Below are 18,613 nucleotides of genomic sequence, written 5' to 3'. Positions count from 1 at the left end.
TGAACATTACTTAATAGTCATCTTCATAGTGAGTTCTTCTTTCTTTCTTTCTTCTCTCTGGGCTGATTTCCGCACTTAAACGTTTCCGTCTGTTGTGCGTGCATTGCCTCTCCCCGCCGAAGTTTCATAGTGAGTTGTGAAGATGACTTGATAGTCATCTTCATAGTGAGTTATGAAGATAACTCAATAGTCACCTTCATAACTCATTGTTTACCCAGGAGCCTAGCTGGGAGATGCAGAACACTCGATTCGGTAAGTTGTCGTTCAATTAAGGCTGATTCACACCAATTGCGTACACGTGACACGTGCGTAGTGACGCGCGTAAACCCCAACACACCGGGTTACGCATACGTCCACGCTTCACGCAAGCGGTGTGCCATGTTTCATACATTACAACGCAATGGTACGCGCTACGTCTACGCTTGCGAAGCCTGTGTGAACGAGCAATAAGAATAAATATAAATTATCTTTCAAAAATTGTGTGTTCATTGCCCTGGAGGCCTCCTCTCAGATTGGGAAGAATTTAGGGCGAAGTCCACTAAGCCAATACAGCCTAACGCGGATTGTCAGATTTCACACAAAAGTTGGAAAAAAGTTATGTTTTTTTTCTCAAACAACATTAATAACATGGTTTTTAAATTAACAAACAAATATTAATTTTTATAATATGTATGGATAAGTTTAAATTACAAGACCTTTTTTAAAAATTCAACCCCTAAAATAATAATATTATAAGCAACTTACTCAGAGCAGTATAGTGGTTTCATCTGGTTGTTTGAAGCAAGAATCGCTGGAAACATAAATTAATTATAACTTAATGATTTGCATTTCTACTTAGGAGTATAAGTATTTTTCAAGATTTTTAGGGTTCTGTGCCTCAAAAGGAAAAACCCTTATAAGATCACTTTGTTGTCTGTCTGTCCGTCTGTCGTGTTAGTCAAGAAAACCTATAGGGTAGGGCAGGTTGGTAGCTCTCATAGCACAAGTAAAGGAATAAATCCGAAAACCATATATCACAGGTTAAAAAAAATGTGTTTCAATTTTCAAAGTAAGATAACTATACCAAGTGGGGTATCATATGAATGGGCTTTACCTGTACATTCTAAAACAGATTATTATTTATTTTTATACATACTATTATGATTTAGCATGCAAAATGTCAGAAAAATATCTGAGTACGGAACCCTCGGTGCGCGAGTCTGACTCGCACTTGGCCGTTTTTTTAGTAATATGTATGTTTGTGTGGTACTCACCAGGTTGTGATATTACAGGCTTGTTGGGCAACACGGGGCTTGGAATAGCCTTTGGAGAAACACTGCAACAAAAAATAATCGGAATCTATAAAAGTATATATTTATATCTTTTATTTTCATTATCATCAATCCATTGCTGGTTCACTACTGAGCAAGGTTCTTTTCTCAGAATGAGAACGGTCTGGCCATGGTCTACCATGCCGGCCATGGCCACTTTCAGTCATTTTCTTAGTCAAAACTTGGTACTATTCAGAGATAGCTTGCATCCTATAGCTATTTTATCCCAAAATGGAGTTCTCATGGGGATATTTATACACTCAAATCAATGTTAATGAAATTCCGGGCATCAAGTTATCCATACTAATATTATAAATGTGAAAGTGTGTCTGTCTGTCTATCTGTCTGCTACCTTTTCACGGTTCAACAGTTTAACCGATTTTGATGAAATTTGATACAGAGTAAGTTTAAATCCTGGGGAAGGAAGTAGACTACTTTTTATCCCGGAAATTCGAAGAATTTCCATTGGATTCTTAAAAGCCCACCTATTTAACCAATTTATGTGAAATTTGGTACAGAGGTAGCTTGCATTTTGCATGTAGCTGACATTAGCAACTTTTTATCCTGGAAAATCAAAGAGTTCCCACAGGATTTAAAAATACTAAATCCACGCAGACGAAGTCGCGGGCATCATCTAGTAATAATATAAAAGCGCGAAAAATTTTTTTACAAAAAAGATTGGTAAATTTGAGAACTAGTCTATTATGATCCAAATCCAAAAACCTTAATCCACCCGAGCGAAGTCATCATCCAATAGTACATAAATATGAAAAATAAGTACACAATACACTAATTGAGGCCATATTGATATGAGATGTAGCTAATACCTGCCACTCATGATTATAAAGTGACCTCTCCATTATAATCATTCACTTTAGCTGGTTCCGCCAATATTTCATGTTTGCGTGACTATTTAGCTCCACTGTACACAACAGTCCGACAAGATAAAGTTGAAAACTAAAACCCTACTGGGATCATAATAAACGCTGAAATATTATAGTAAAATTGTTTTTCTGTCGCTTGGTATATTTTAATGTTGTAGTACATTTATATTTATTAACTCAGAATTTTCTCCTCTTTCATCTGACACCCCACTCGATGCAATAGCAAAAAAAAATTTTGGGGACCCCACTTTTTTTCATGTAATATCCGTTAGGTCAATTTTTTTCATATAAAATGTAGCCTATGTCACCTGGATTTTTACGACGAATCGATTGACACTTCATTCATAAAAATCGGCCCAGTAGTTTAGGCGCTACGGTGGAACACACAGAATATAAATACAAACATACATACATACATAGACTACTAAAATCATAACCCTTCTTTTTGGCTTAGCCGCAGGGTAACAAGCAAGTTTATAGAGAGGAATCCTGTGTTATTTCTTGTCTACATTATAAAGGGAACCTATGTGCAAAATGTCAGCTTTCTATTTACAAGGGTTTGAGCTGGGCATTCATGAGTCAGTTAGTAGAACAAGATTTTTTTATAATTATGTACTATTTAGATAAAAAATGATAAACTGACAGACTGACAAGTCAGGCTACAGCTCACACCACTGTGTCCAGAAACTTGGGATAGGTATTGTAGGCTCAAAAGGGCTTGAACACAGAGATGTAAAACCAGTTTTAAAAAAGATAGGTATATTAAGATTCTTTTTTTTTTCTCTCTCGTCTGGCTTTACAAAGATTAGCCAATGTCAAGTTTGTAGTAATTTCTAACAATTAAACTATACAAGTATGGATCCCGTCTGTGCCGGTGCTTGCCGACATACGCACGGCACCCCCTTAGAGCACTTTCCAGTCAGTTTTAACAAAAAAAACACACCAAAAAGGCAGAGCACGCCCGCCAGCTAACACCAACACAGACGAAGTCCAATTTGATTTTGACATTCATTAAGATTCTCTAAAACACAAACCTTCAGTAGAAAAGGATTTTCATATAGTTTACAATATACCTGAGTGAATCTGAAGTGTCAGCTGGATTTAAGTATTTAGATTTTTAATCTATCTCTTGCATTTGCTTTCTTACTGGGTTTAAGTACATATCGTAGGGAAAACCAACATGCAAAGTTCTAAATTTTTTAGACCCAGCAGTTTGAGATGTATGTTGATTATGTTGAATATCAGTAATCAGACTTAAAGTTCTCACAATTACTAATTTTAAAGACTCAGAGTTAGTCGAATTCTGTGTTTTAACAAATAGAATACAATTTGGTTCATAGAAATTGTAGAATAACTAACCATAAAAGTTTTCTTCAGCATTCTCATCAATAAAATGAAATGAAAATATATCAACAAATATTTTCAAACAATAAAGTGGTCTAAAACTGTAAATATTTACGTCAATCGAGCTCGCCCCGGCCTGACAATCACGTTAGCCGCGCGCAGTCTTCTAGCAAGTTCCCTGTACGTATCTGGGTCAGCATCGATCTCCACCTCGGTCTTGAGCAGCGAAAACTTCATCCGCCAACCATTCGTCTCCAACCCATGGACTAATCTAGCTCGGAGGTAAACCCCGCGGCTGATCTGCCGTGCACTAAGTCTCTGCTCTAGAACGAGCATATTACTGGTCAGCTATAGTCCTGTCTCGTCAAATTGAAGAATAGAAACGCTCCAGATCCAAATAGATACGCCACTCTCTCGTTCACCACCATAGCTGGTCTCCGAGCCACTTCATAAACCATTTGGTATCGCAACAGCATACGACTATATGAAAGCAACGTTATGGAGTCCTCCAGTTCACTTGTCCAACATTATTCGCACTAAAAAGCAACTTTCGCACAATATTTCGGTACTTTTATAACTTTAGATCACCACAAAACAGTTTTTTTCAAGTTTTATTTTAGGCTTTTAGTACAAGTCCGTAAAATTAGAGCAGCGGTAAATAAATAGATGTCAAAATAACAAAGGACATGGATGGCGGATGGGAGGGAAACGACTGAGCGTGATGGGCTCTGATTGGTTGCGAGTGAAGCGAGGCGAGTCGATTGGATCAAAACCGGTTCGGAGCGGTTCGCGGAAGCCTCGGCCGGCTTGCGTTGGTGCATCGAGCGACGTCACGGTCAAATAGTGATGCGACACGCTCCATTTTTATCGATTCGATTTACGGTCTTTCGTTTTTTTTTTATTTTTTTATTTTTTTTTTTATTTATTTATTTACAGATACAAAAATTCCTTACAAAATATATCTCACCAAACCGCAACTCAGTTTGTTGGCGAGTAGAATAGATAGAATGTAGAATATTTTTGCATTGCGTTTATTTATATAAATGATAAATAAACTAATTAAATGATTTTGTTGGTATTTTTAACTGAAAGCGTTTTACACCACAATTATTTTGGAACAGTTTAGACATATCGGCAATGAACCGGATACAATGACTGCATGGGTGCCGTTTCGGGCGATTGAGTGTCAATTTGCAACGAACTGATGATATCCAGTTTTTGCTTTTAGATCATGTTAGCTTATTTGCAGTCGCCTAGCATCACTAGAAATTACGACAACAATTTTCAGACTTCATGACCTCAGACAATACGGAGACGAGGTGAGACGTAATCGTAGCTATTCTGTTCCTTTACACATGAATAATCATGAGAGCGAGTGTTAAATAATAACAAACGTATACCTATGAGTAAATAAATGCACTAGATATAAGAAGATTTCTAACGCTTATTATAAGTAATGGAATTGTCCACACAGTTCAAGCAGATGAAATCATTACGTAGATACCTCAGTACTTTCAATTGTTTGTTACTATTGTACGTAGTGTACAGGTATATTTGTACAGATATTTGATGTATATATAGCGCCGTGTTCTCTACCAGGGTAGAAAGAAAAACAAAAGAAATGAACACTAAAAAATATATATATTATAATTCACAATTTTAAGTTACAATTTGTAAACGTCAACATGATACAACGGGCTAGAGGCAACTAACGAATTACGCTACGTCGTTGCACGCGTAGCCTCTAAAGTGATTACTCGCTGGTGCCTCTACATCACACCACCCCAAATTTTTATCTTAATAAAAATTAAACAAATACAAATTTCCGCAACCTTAATTTTATTTCACAATATTCGTTCTTTATTTTTCGACAACCCTAGCAATGTTTCCGATCCGCTTACCCAACAAATCATAATTTAAACACGTCACCCAGTTAAAGTGTTCCTTTGATTCGATGCATGGTACATCTCTTAACACATCATACTTGAGATGAGGTCACTACAACTTGAGCGGGTGGCGACGGGGTCGCTGTGGCAAGTCCACTTACAATTGTTGCTATGCCCGCGCCATCCAGCCTACGTTGCACTCAACACTTCGAATGTTGGTTACATTACATTTTACATTTACACACTATCCAATAAACTATAACAATCGTCAACCACTCTAACACTCTCAATAATAAGGTTTAGTTATGACTTCTAATAAAAAATAATACATGAATAAAAATAAAAAATAATATATGCGGATCGGGGCCATTTTACAATACTTATTTCGTAATACTTATTGCTTAATTGCTAGTTGATACTCAAATTATTCTACTGATACCTAACGGGCGTTTTGCTGACTCTCCCACTCCGAGTAGTACGGATTGTATGAGTCGGCAAAACATCATCGTCACTAAATCTACATTTTTTCTTACATGTCGTTTCATCCGGCGTCTGTCGTGGATTTTCGATATCCAGGACAAAAGCCGGTTTCAACCTGTCAATAGAAATAAGGGCTTGTCTATTGGGTAACTGTACTAAGTATGCTTTTTCCAACCGCTTTATGACGTCATAGGGACCGTCATACGGTGGTTGTAGACACTTACGCATTACATCGTTTCTAACAAAAACTTTTTTACAGTCTTTTAAGGCAGGGTGTACAAAAATAGTCCGAGAGTCTCTGTGTGTCTCGGGTTTCGGTCTTAAATTACTAATTACCTGTTTCAACTGCTTTAGGTACTCCTCACCGTCCGTTATCTTACTATCCGATGGTTCGAAAAATTCTCCAGGGAGCCTCAGAGTTCGCCCAAAGGTTAATTCCGCGGCACTTACCCCTGTGTCACTGCGTGGTGCTGCACGTAGTCCCATCATAATGGTGTGCATTTCTTCAACCCACGATCTATTGTCCTTTAATCTCGCCATTAAGGCGGCCTTAAAACTACGATGCCATCGTTCGATCATGCCATTACTTTGTGGATGGTACGGTGTCGTCCTAAACTTATGAACCCCTAAATATTTCATTAACTGTCTAAAGAGACTGCTTTCAAATTGCTTTCCTTGATCTGAACTCAAATTAATAAAACACCCATGTCTAGTAATCCATCCTTCATACACGAGTTTGGCTACTGTCTTCGCACAAATATCTTTAATTGGAAATGCTTCCGGCCAACCCGTTTCTCTATCTATCATTGTAAGACAATACCTGTAGCCTTCCTCTGAAATAGTGAATGGACCTGTAATGTCAATGTGTAAATGACACATTCTATCTACTTTTGCAAATTGCCCTAAAGGTGACATAGTGTGTCTGTGAACCTTTGCTTTTTGACATTCTATGCACGACCTAGCCCAAATACCTATATCTTTATTCATCCCAGGCCAAAAATAATTATTAGTTACCATTTTCCTTGTTGTTCTAATGCCAGGATGGCTGATGTTATGTATTGCTTCGTATGCGATACGCCTAAACTGTTTTGGTAAGTAAGGCCTAGCTTTATCGCCTCGCAAGTTACAAACAATGGGCTTATTTACACTCGGCAAGTCAATTTTTATTAGTCTCGTATTACCGTTTTTTGTTCCTAGCAATTCTGTGAGCTCTTTGTCGTTCGCTTGCGCAATAGCCACTTCTGTGAAGTCAAGTATAGACGGGCACGAAATTGTTTCAACGCGCGATAACGCGTCCGCGGGCGCATTCTCTTCGCCTTTTGTATAGCGTATATCCGTCGTGAACTCACTAATAAATAATAACTGACGGGTCCTTCGCGGCGTTTCTTTACTACTACTTAGCTTTTTAAACGCAAACGTTAACGGCTTATGATCTGTATACAAAACGAGATCTCTACCTTCGAACATGTTCCTAAAATATTGCACTGACAAATAAAGCGAAAGTAACTCCCTATCGTAGGTACTGTACTTTTGTTGCGTGTCAGTCAATTTTTTTGAAAAATAACCTAACGGAACCCACTCGTTATTTACTCTTTGTTGCAATGTGCCTCCAACGCAAGTATTTGACGCGTCTGCCATTATAGCAAGCACTTGACTTGTTATCGGATACGCTAACAAAGCAGCGTTCTGTAAATTCAACTTGCATTGTTCGAAAGCTTGAACAGCACTTTCTGTCCACACTATACTACTTTTGTCACGTTTCTTTGCTCCGTGAAGATACTTATTTAATTCAGCTTGATATTCGGCTGCCTGACGCAAATGACTTCTATAGAAATTTACCATGCCCAGAAATCTACGAAGTTCCTCTACCGTTTTCGGTCTGGGAAAGTCTACAATGGCTTGGACCTTGCTTGGCAACGGCCTTAAGCCACTGGCTGAGACCTCATGACCCAAAAACTCAACTTTATCCTGCGAAAATGCACACTTTGCTAAATTAATAGTTAGTCCAACTTGTTGTAATCTTTCAAAAACGGTCTCTAAATGTTTTTCGTGGAGCGAACTATTTTCGCTAGCTATTATTAAATCATCTAAATATGAAAAAACAAATTCAGTTTTATAATTCGCGCAATCCGGGTTATTTTGCTGAAAATTTGCCTCTAAATCCTGTAAAACATAATTATTCATGAAACGTTGAAATGTTTGTGCTGCGTTTCTTAAACCGAAAGACATACATGGCCATTCAAACAAACCAAAAGGTGTAATGATAGCTGTTTTCTCCACGTCATCCTCTGCTATCGGAATAAAGTGATACGCTCGGTTAATATCAATCCTGCTAAATACTTTCTTATCGGCTAAAATAAACGTAAAATCCTTTATGTGAGGAATTGGGTATCTATCAGGCTTCGTAATTGCATTCAGCGCTCTATAGTCTCCACACGGCCTTATATTACCATCTTTTTTAGGTACAACGTGTAGAGGACTCGCCCACGCACTCTTTGACGGGCGGCAAATACCCATTTCCTGCATAAGGCGAAATTCTTCTCTTACCTTTTTAAATCGGTCCGGCGGCAGCGGCCTTGGGCGCGCATGCACCGGAGGTCCTGAAGTCTCGATGTGGTGTCTTACGCTGTGACGTGGTGGTTCTTTGAACGTCGCTGGCATTGTCAATTCCGGAAACCTACTTAGAAGAGAATAACATGGATGCGACTCGGCTATAGTAAAAATAGATGAATGCTCCGAGTTTACTATAGTGGAAATTACATACATGTTAGTCTCCTGATCTAACAATCGTCTGTTTCTTAAGTCTACTAACAAATTATACTTAGCTAAAAAATCCGCTCCTAAAATGGGTTGTTTAACGTCGGCTATTACAAAAGTCCACTTAAACGCACGACGCAATCTTAAATTTAACACTAGAGTCTTTGTTCCGAAAGTTTGTATTTCACTACCATTCGCGGCATAAAGTTTGTATTTATTATTCATTGCACTATCACACACTGATTTATAACTTTTAGGCAACACTGAAATGTTCGCACCTGTGTCTATTAAATAACGTATGCCATTGTCTTTATCCGTAACACATAAACGGTGGTTCCCTAATTCGACGCAGGTACCCACCGGTTCCACCTGCATCTTCACTAGTTTTCCTGCTTATTCCAGGTGCACGGCTGTTCGCAGCGATTAGCTCTCTGCCTATATTTAAAATGATGCACGCAGAGCCAGTCCGGGCTATCCGGGGTACGTCTGGACCTGCTGTCCTCTCGTCCTCGGGAACGCGAACGACCACGGAACCTTCCGCGACCTCGCCTACCTCTCCAACTGTGTCTGGACCTGTCCAGCTGGTCCAACCTCGCATGGATCCTGGCTATTTCAGCTGCCATCGACGAATTTCCGGGTACCGCCTCCTTAACTGCCACTTCTGCTATCGGTTGGGACTTCATAGTTTCCATTACTTTGTCAGCAATCACGGCTAGTCTATCTAGATCTTTGGCTTCTGTCGCAGCCAGAACGCCTCGTGCTGCTGCTGGTAGCAGATTCTGCCATAAAACGCTTAGGGTCTCATTATTAATTTTACCCCTGGCCAGATCTTGCATCTTTCGGAGGAGGTGGCTGGGTTTCTGATCACCCAGTTCCATCTCCCCGATGAGCTTCTGTATTTGGCGGTTCTCCGACTCTTCATATATGTTCAGCAACCTTTCTTTAAGTACCTCGTACTTACGCACCTCCGGAGGATTGATCAGGATGTCCGTCACCTGTTGAATGACATCCTTACCCAGCTTGGATACCACTATATTGTACTTGGATGCGTCTCCTTGTTTTTGTGGTGCCAGTATTGCCTCCAGCTGGATAAACCAGACTCTAGGTTGGTCGGTCCAAAACTCCGGGATCTTCGACGTGATAGATATCGACGCTAGATGCGTGTCTTCATCCATCACTACTGTCGTAGGTTGCGCCATTTTTAAAGTTTTTTAGTTTTTCACTTCCTTACACGTGTTAATTTGAGTTGCCCTAGCTTACGTTACTTTACTTTATTTTAATTAAGAAAATTAACACGCGCTACCCTGGTAGTTCAAAGTCCGAGTCACCAATGTACAGGTATATTTGTACAGATATTTGATGTATATATAGCGCCGTGTTCTCTACCAGGGTAGAAAGAAAAACAAAAGAAATGAACACTAAAAAATATATATATTATAATTCACAATTTTAAGTTACAATTTGTAAACGTCAACATGATACAACGGGCTAGAGGCAACTAACGAATTACGCTACGTCGTTGCACGCGTAGCCTCTAAAGTGATTACTCGCTGGTGCCTCTACACGTAGTATCATTATTATTAATTATTATTATTCTGAGCTATTGTGTTGTTTCACTAGCTTTTCCCCGCGATTTTGTCTCGGTGGAAAATCTAAATTCTTCAGGATTTCGATATTTTTTTGAAGATCCCGTGGGAACTGTTTGATTTTCCAGGCTAAAAAGTTGCCTATGTCAATTACAAAGACACAATACCGAGATAGGTACCTTTCATACAAATCGGTTAAGCGGATGGGTTTTTGGGAATCCTGTGGGAACTCTTTGATTTTCCAGGATAAAAAGTAGCCTATGTCCATCCCCGGGATATAAGCTAACCCTGTACCTTTCGTTAGAATCAGTTAAACTGTTGGGCCGTGAAAAAGTAGCAGACAGACAGACAGACACACTTTTGCATTTATAGTATTAGTATTTAAACATATTCCAAAAAAACTAGAAACTTAAGTATGTTTCCTTAAAAAATAATGCTTTAGGTAAAAATAAGCACTAATTTTTTTATCATTACAAAAATGGCATGTAGTGAAGTTGGAAAAGATTTTAAGCTGATAACAACTATTTCAGGGTCACTACGAAAATCTGCGCATTTATAAAATTCATTTTGAAATGCGTAGTTTTTGCGTCTATAAATAGCAATTACTTATGCGTACGTAATCAAATCTTATCGTCTTGTTCATATTACAGTTGTACCTAAAGGAAAATTATTATTAGATACCTGTGTTGGTATTATCGAAGGAAATAACTAAAGTCAGGTAGGTATGTATTTAGGCAGGGTTGCCACCTACCACTTCTTGATTTACGGATCACCAGCATAAAAAATACGGGTTCTAGATTTTTTGACTGTTTTTTACATAATAATGTAGATTGTACACATTTTTAAAAATAATTATTGCTTAAAAGCTCTTCATTTTTTGACACAAATGTATAAAAATCTTTGTATGTTAACTTAAAATGATATTTAACTTGTAATTCCGCCTTCACAATATCAATATTGAGTTGGTTTCGGCTACACGGGTGTTGGTCCACACATTGCCGCACAAGGAAAATATTCTTTCTACTGGACATAACGTCAGGGTTTGGTTTCGCCAGGCAGCTCCAGCTGAACTTGTAAAATATACGGGAGCTTTCGCAAGTATGGGTTTCTGTTTATCATACTCTGGAATACGGGGTAACCCGTAAAATATGGCGCAACTGGCAATTCTAGGTAGGTAGGTAACCTCATGGTAAATAAACATAATATAACCCTCCTTTGGGCTTCGCCACATACCACCATTGTTGTGGTAGCACATAATTGAAAGCACTTGCGTCGTGTCAAGTACAAATTAACGAGCGATAGAGGGGAGTGTGAAGGCGAAACGCCGAAGACCGAAAATAATTGGTTCTAGCCAGTTACGACTACAATTTCGACTCGGAACGTTTTCGTCTCTGCCTCTGTTCGCTGGTAAAGAGAAGATAGGCAATAGTACTTATTCTGGTGGCAACTAATTATTTATTTCTTTTTCTTATAAATGTATCTAGATGATGCCCGCGACTTCGTCCGCGTGGATTTAGGTTTTTTTAAATCCCGTGGGAACTATTTGCTTTACCGGGATAAAAAGTTGCTCATGTCAATTTACGGGACGCAAGTTACTTACTTTCTATACTAAATTTTGTTTATATTGGCAAAGCGGATGAGCCTTCCAGTATCCCGTGGGAACTCTTTAATTTTCCGGGATAAAAAGTCTCCCATGTTCGTCCCCGTGATTACATCAAAATTGGTTAATCTGTTGGGCCGTGAAAAGCTAGCAGACAGACAGACAGACAGACCCACTTTCGTATTTATAATATTAGTATGGATTAGTACAGATAAGACTGGCGACTTTACGTGCCAGTTTTGAGCATAATGTTTATATTTCTAGAATAGCAAGACAAAGTCTAATTTAAAGTTAACTTCCCGTCCTTTTGTTAGCAGTATTATAAAGAAACAAATGCGGATACGTTTTGCATCTACCATTTTAATCCGATCATCATCGAGAAATACACATTTTGTAAAAATTTCAACTCTCTACATATTACAGTTCACGAGATAGAGCCCGCTGACAGACAGGCAGACAGACGGACGGACTGACGGACGGACAGCAGAGGCTTAAATAGGCATCCGTTCCTTCGGGAACGGACCCCTAAAACTAACGAACGCAAATGGAAACATCTGAACTAGTCAAAATTATACACTGCAAACAAGAATTTTTACAAATAGTTCTTAAACTATTGGTTTTACGGTTGGTTTGGTTTGGACGGCATTGTAAACAACGAACAAAAATACCAAAAAAATTTTCAAAAGAAAAATAAAACCGACTTCAAAAACCACAAACACTAAAAAGTAAAAAATAACTTTTATTTAGCTACACATGTAATGTACCTAGGTATGAAGTCGAGCGAGCATATTAAAACAAAATTAGAAATCCAAGAGTGAAGCTCGCCCGACTTCATACCTAGGTACATTACATGTGTAGCTAAATAAAAGTTATTTTTTACTTTTTAGTGTTTGTGGTTTTTGAAGTCGGTTTTATTTTTCTTTTGAAAATTTTTTTTTTACAATTTTTAGTGGCCCCACTGTACTATAATATGCTATGCCCAGTTAAAACCCTACTGTTTACTAAGCTATTGCACTGATCGCGAGCAATTTGCTCCTATCTATTGAGGAGTTCTGTTCTCCATCTCCGAAGATATTCATCAGATCTTCACCAAATTTATATGGGACCACCTGCATAGTATACCCTTTCAAACAAAAAAAAAATTTTCCAAATCGGTCCAGGGGTCTTTGAGTAATCGGGGAACATACATAAAAAATAAAAAAAAAAATAAAAAAAAAAGATTCCGACGAATTGAGAACCTCCTCCTTTTTTGGAAGTCGGTTAAAAATAGAATTTAACTAGTTAAAACTAATTTTACAATCAAAGCGCATGCACATGCAAATCTTATTCATCTCGATAAATAATCCGCAGCATCCGCGAAACCGAACTAAACAGGTTCGAATCTCTTTGGGAAGGAAGCCGGTATTAATAAACTGAGACAGTGCTAAATATAGAAGCGGCGCCCATTGCGAAAACGGGAACGAAAATGGTACGTTTGTATGAACAAAGTTTGCACTTTTGAAATTCAATATTTTCAATTTTTCAATTAGACTTATACTTACAAGTACTTTTGAATCGTCAAAAGCATCTACCACTGGTTCGGAATGCCTTTCCTACCGAGAAGAACCAGCAAGAAACTCGGCGGTTGAACAAATCATCCATGTAAAGAATAAAGATGGAATAAAATAAACTCATGAGCCGTTTTCTTAAAACCCGATGATACCCGCAGATTCATTAGCGTGGATTAAGTTTAAAAAAAAACAACAATAATTTATTTAAGTACATCAATTTTATTTTTTTCAAAAACAATTCTGTAAAAATGAAAAAAAAAACTGATGTCAAAATATTTATTTCATGGTTGCCTACACTGGCTCTTTCTATCAAGATTCAAGACCAAACCAGCACTGGTTCGGAAAGCAGATTGTATAATGTACTTGTAAAAAAGTACCGATTTTTATTTGATTTGACCCATTAGATAAAAATAAAGTCGCATTTCTCATATTCACCATTTATGCTCGTAATATACCTAGCGCGTAATAGAACGCAATTGAGCACCGGACTATGTTAATTTGGGTTCACAGGGCTTGTCCATTGAATTATTATGTATAACAATAAGTGGGCTCGACCAATGAGATGGATGATGCTTTGAGTTCTATTTTTGAAACTTGTAGTGATGTAGTTTAATTAAAACGGTGGTAATATCGATCGATACTCAAAATATTCATATCGGTTTTTTGGCTAGTGAAGTAATTTTAATTTTATTACGATCGTTTATGGCTTGGCTCCCGTGGGAATTTCAAAAAATACGGCGTTATTCCTTGTTTACGTTAAAGTCAAAATCGAAGCCTTTATACAAATTGGATACATGGAATTTCTGCCAAAATTTTAGCTTTGCAAGGGTTTAGACTGGACGTAAATGAGCCAGGACTTTTATTTTTATTGTATGATTTGTTTTTTTGGCCATCACTATTATTATAACAAGTGTAAATTAAAAATTTATAACACCCCCGACAAGTGAAGGTTACAGTAACTAGAAAATAGCTGATAACTTTCAAACGGCTGAACCGATTTTCTTGGATTATAGCTAAGAACACTCTCGATCAAGCCACCTTTCAAACAAAAAAAAACTAAATTAAAATCGGTTCATTACTTTAGGAGCTACGATGCCACAGACGGATACACAGATACACACGTCAAACTTATAACAGCCCTCTTTTTGGGTTGAGGGTTAAAAAAATCGTCGCATTTTTCATGAGCCATTTTAGTGCGTAATAGAGCCCAATTGAACAACAGTACGTCAATTTAGGCTCATCACAACAAGACCGATGATGCATTGAATTCTTGAAACTTGTAGTGATGTAACCTTATTTAAACGGGGATATTATATAGATAGATAGATACCGATTTTTTGATTAGTGAAGTGATTTTATTTTATTTACCAACTAAGAACAACAGTCTGTACATTTTTTTTCATTTTAGAGCCTCCGAAAAGTCGACGTTTCAAATCCCACCCGTTGCACAATTGTCGTACAGATTCCTATCACAGCTTTACGCTTAGTTGGAGGGGAAACGGGAATATTAGTAATGACTACCATGGCAAATATTGTTTAAAAAATCCAAACAACCTATTCGAAAACCAAGTTTATTTAAGTAGGATAACAGAATAACAACTGAAACTGAAAATTTAACGATTAATCAAATTTTCAACATTAACAGATTACTGTTGTATTGGTATTATTGCTGCACAGACCACAATCTAATTACTAAGACTTATTCTGATGGCAATTAAATTAAAAAGAACAACATCAGAATTGACGCCTTTAGCCGATAACGCATTGAAATCTCTGCACACCCAAGGCATGATCTGCAGATATTTCGTTTCGGAGATACGAGGGAACAGATGAATGCGCAAACGAAGCAAACCTAGTCTTCTGTATTAGGAGTACATTGCTTTATGTTTCGTTTTCTCATCCGTGTAGTTCAATATCACGAAATGGGCATGGCAATTGAATAACAAGAATCCAATTGAACAATAATATATGGTAATGTATCCTTACAACGAGAATAACAGCCTTTGACAAATTGACAATACGACGTATTGTGATCTATTTTTAACCCCCGACCCAAAAAGAAGGGTGTTATAGGTTTGACGTGTGTAACTGTGTATCTGTCTGTGGCACCGTAGGGCCTAAACTAATGAACCGATTTTAATTAAGTTTTTTTTTGTTTGAAAGGTGGCTTGATCGAGAGTGTTCTTAGCTATAATCCAAGAAAATCGGTTCAGCCGTTTGAAAGTTATCAGCTCTTTTCTAGTTACTGTAACCTTCACTTGTCGGGGGTGTTATAAATTTTTAATTTACACTTGTTGGAAAATTTAGCTCTGGCTGAAACTGGTTTCACTTCTGATGTTCTTCTCTAAACTAAATTTAGAGTATCTGCATCTTTGTCCTTCTAATATTGCTAAAAAAGGACGGATTTTTTTTAAACTAAAGGCTTTTAGTGCTAGGTACTCTACAGTTAGCACTACGCTCAAGACTGACACCTAAAGTCACAAAGTTTGACATTTCTAAATTAAATTAAGTTAGTCTGTCCTTTTCTTATTACATTGGTAAGAAAAAGATGCGAATACTCTGAAATTTAATAAAAATAAAATTAATAAAACTCTATTTTAGAATGTACAGGTAAATCCCTTTCATAATATTATGATACCTCATTTGGTATAGTTATCTTACTTTGAAAATTGAAAACACTAATTATATTATTATTTGTTCACGTTTGTTCAACATTTTAATTTTTTTTGTGATGTAACCACAAAAAAACACGGTTTCAAATTTTTTTCCTTTACATGTGCTATAAGACCTATCTGCCAAATTTCATGATTCTAGGTCAATGAGAAGTACCTGTTTTAAGTATAGGTTTTATGACAGACACGACAGACGGACAGACAACGAAGTAATCCTATAAGGGTCCCTTTTTCTCTTGAGGTACGAAACCCTAAAAAAAGAAAAAATCCAAAAATCATTTCATGTAAAACTCATAATAAATGATAGAGATCTGTTCTACAATAGAGATACGTGCTTCCCTGACCACTTTTTCTTTCTTTTTAACCCCCGACCCAAAAAGAGGGGTGTTATAAGTTTGAGGTGTGTATCTGTGTATCTGTCTGTGGTATCGTAACTCCTAAACTAATTAACCGATTTTAATTTAGTTTTTTTTTTGTTTCAAAGGTGGCTTGATCGAGAGTGTTCTTAGCTATAATTGAAGAAAATCAGCTCCATTCTAGTTATTGTAACCTACACTTGTCGGGGGTGTTATAAATTTTTAATTTACACTTGTTCTCTTTATTATTACAATTTTCTGGTACAAATAGTTTCCGATTTTGTTTTTGACAATCAATCATTTTAATGATCGAAGCTGAGCCTGAATGACCTCGTTTTCACTTTTATCATGATATACCTACTATTTATAGTAGATATCTAAACTCATATAGTCTAGATACAATCAAGAATACCTGTAAATAGCATTGTTTTATAAACAATACACTTTCAAATGATAAAATATTGTGCCAAGGATTTGTATTCTATTTGAATATTTGGCATGCGATGGTATTTACTATTTACTATGTTGCAAACTAAATGATACCCGCGACTTTATCTGCGTGGATATATGTTTATATGTATTTATGTTTGGGTCAATGTCTGTTAATCCAAATCCAAATATTGAATTAGAAGAATTAAATTTTTCAGGGGGGCCTACATAAGCCGGAAAAAAATATTTTTTTCTTATCCTAACATGTGGGTATCATTGTTTAGAGCTCATTGAGTAGAGTACAAGTATATTTTTTTATTTTAAAAAAGAAGGAAATGGGGGGCCATCAAAGTTTTTTTGAAGAATATTAACCATGATTAGCCATGCTGATCATGGCTAATATCGTGGGAGTATTAGTCCTGATTAGCCATGCTAATCTTGACTAATACCCTTTCCCCTCCAACTAAGCGTTAAGTTTGTGCTAGGAATGGGTACGACATCGTGCAATAGTGTAACGGGTGGGGTTTGAACCGGCGACCTTTCGGAATTCAGTCTGCTCTTCAACCGTTGCGCTATCGGGGCATCAAGGTTGTCAGTTTTAGACCATTATTATTGTGACAGGGGCTTATCTCAAAAACTAAACTAGTTAGGAATATGAAATTTCGGTGTACTATGCACCGTATACTGTATTTAAACAACAAATACTGAAAACAACGATTTATAAAATAGTTTGCAAAACAAACGAACATTTTTTGGGTTTTACTTTCATGGTTTATTGCGATATTCTAGTTCGGAAATGAAATAAGTATTTCATACACTCAAAATATGATGTTAATATTTATGTACGAAACCCTAAAAGAGCGAGGACCGACTCGCACTTGGCCGGTTTTTCATAATAGTTTCTACGGCAACTGACCTCCCTTGACTCTGAGTATACAATTGATGTCACCCACTCCCTTTCAATCGCATCTAGTCCGCCAATTAAGAGGGGTCTCTCCGTCACTCGCTTCATACAAACGTAGTTCCAATTTCATTTGAATATTAAGCAACCAAAGTCCATGAAATTTTGCAGACTTATTCTAGAAACTGTGAAATATCTGTGTCTGTGGTGTTTTAGATTTTTCTAAAAATATGTAGTTATAAAATTACAGGGGCTCAAACATTTGTATGTAAATTTTTAAGACCGCGTAACTTTGAAACCGAATATTTTAACAGAAATCTGGAAAACCACAGACATAGATATTAGTTTCTAGAATATGTCTGCAAAATTTCATGGACTTTGGTTGCTTAATATTCAAATGAAATTGGAACTACGTTTGTATGAAGCGAGTGACGGAGAGACTCCTCTTAAAAGTTGAAACACGATAGCGTTTCATGTCTAGTTTGAACTGCTTTGCATTGCATTCTGATTTAATAATGCGCTAATTTTTCATTCCAACGTGGAGTCTAAATTGATGGTTCTAGAAACATTGGAATCAACATGGACGTTTTTAGGGTTCCGTACCCGAAGCTTTTTTTTTTAATTATATAGACTAGCGCTTGGCTGCAATCAGACCTGCTAGCATGTGATGATGCAGCCTAAGATGGAGCGCGCTTGCCTAGAAGTTGCCTATTCACTCTTGACTTGAAGGTACCCATATATACAGGGTGTTTGGTAATTAGTATACTTATAATGACGAACCGTACCCATGCTACTTTGATCTGTTAAATACAATGCTGAAGTAAAATGACGAAATAAAATTATAAAAATTTCCATACA

At 37.2% G+C, this 18,613-nt stretch overlaps 2 protein-coding genes across 6 annotated transcripts in view; one reads left to right on the top strand and one right to left on the bottom strand.

Moving 5' to 3' along the window:
* The window catches only part of LOC123879253 (LIM and SH3 domain protein Lasp), a 54,951-nt gene extending 52,111 nt beyond the window's left edge, over positions 1-2,840 (top strand). Inside the window, exon 10 of the mRNA XM_045926895.1 lies at positions 2,822-2,840. The gene's annotated coding sequence lies outside the window, so the exon portion shown is untranslated. The remainder of the gene's footprint in view (positions 1-2,821) is intronic.
* Positions 1-18,613, bottom strand: part of LOC123879239 (transcription factor CP2-like protein 1) — a 53,466-nt gene that overhangs the window by 4,531 nt on the left and 30,322 nt on the right. For all 5 annotated transcript variants that reach the window (XM_045926861.1, XM_045926862.1, XM_045926863.1 and 2 more), the window contains 2 exons: positions 1,254-1,315; positions 745-790 (listed from right to left, as the gene is read on the bottom strand). In XM_045926861.1, coding sequence (XP_045782817.1) covers positions 745-790; positions 1,254-1,315 — 108 coding nt within the window. The remainder of the gene's footprint in view (positions 1-744; positions 791-1,253; positions 1,316-18,613) is intronic.

The sequence above is a fragment of the Maniola jurtina genome, chromosome 27, assembly GCF_905333055.1.
Source record: "Maniola jurtina chromosome 27, ilManJurt1.1, whole genome shotgun sequence".
In the NCBI taxonomy this organism is placed as follows: Eukaryota; Metazoa; Arthropoda; class Insecta; order Lepidoptera; family Nymphalidae; genus Maniola; species Maniola jurtina.
Note: the sequence above shows the minus strand (reverse complement) of the source record. Positions and strands in the feature narration are given on the sequence as shown.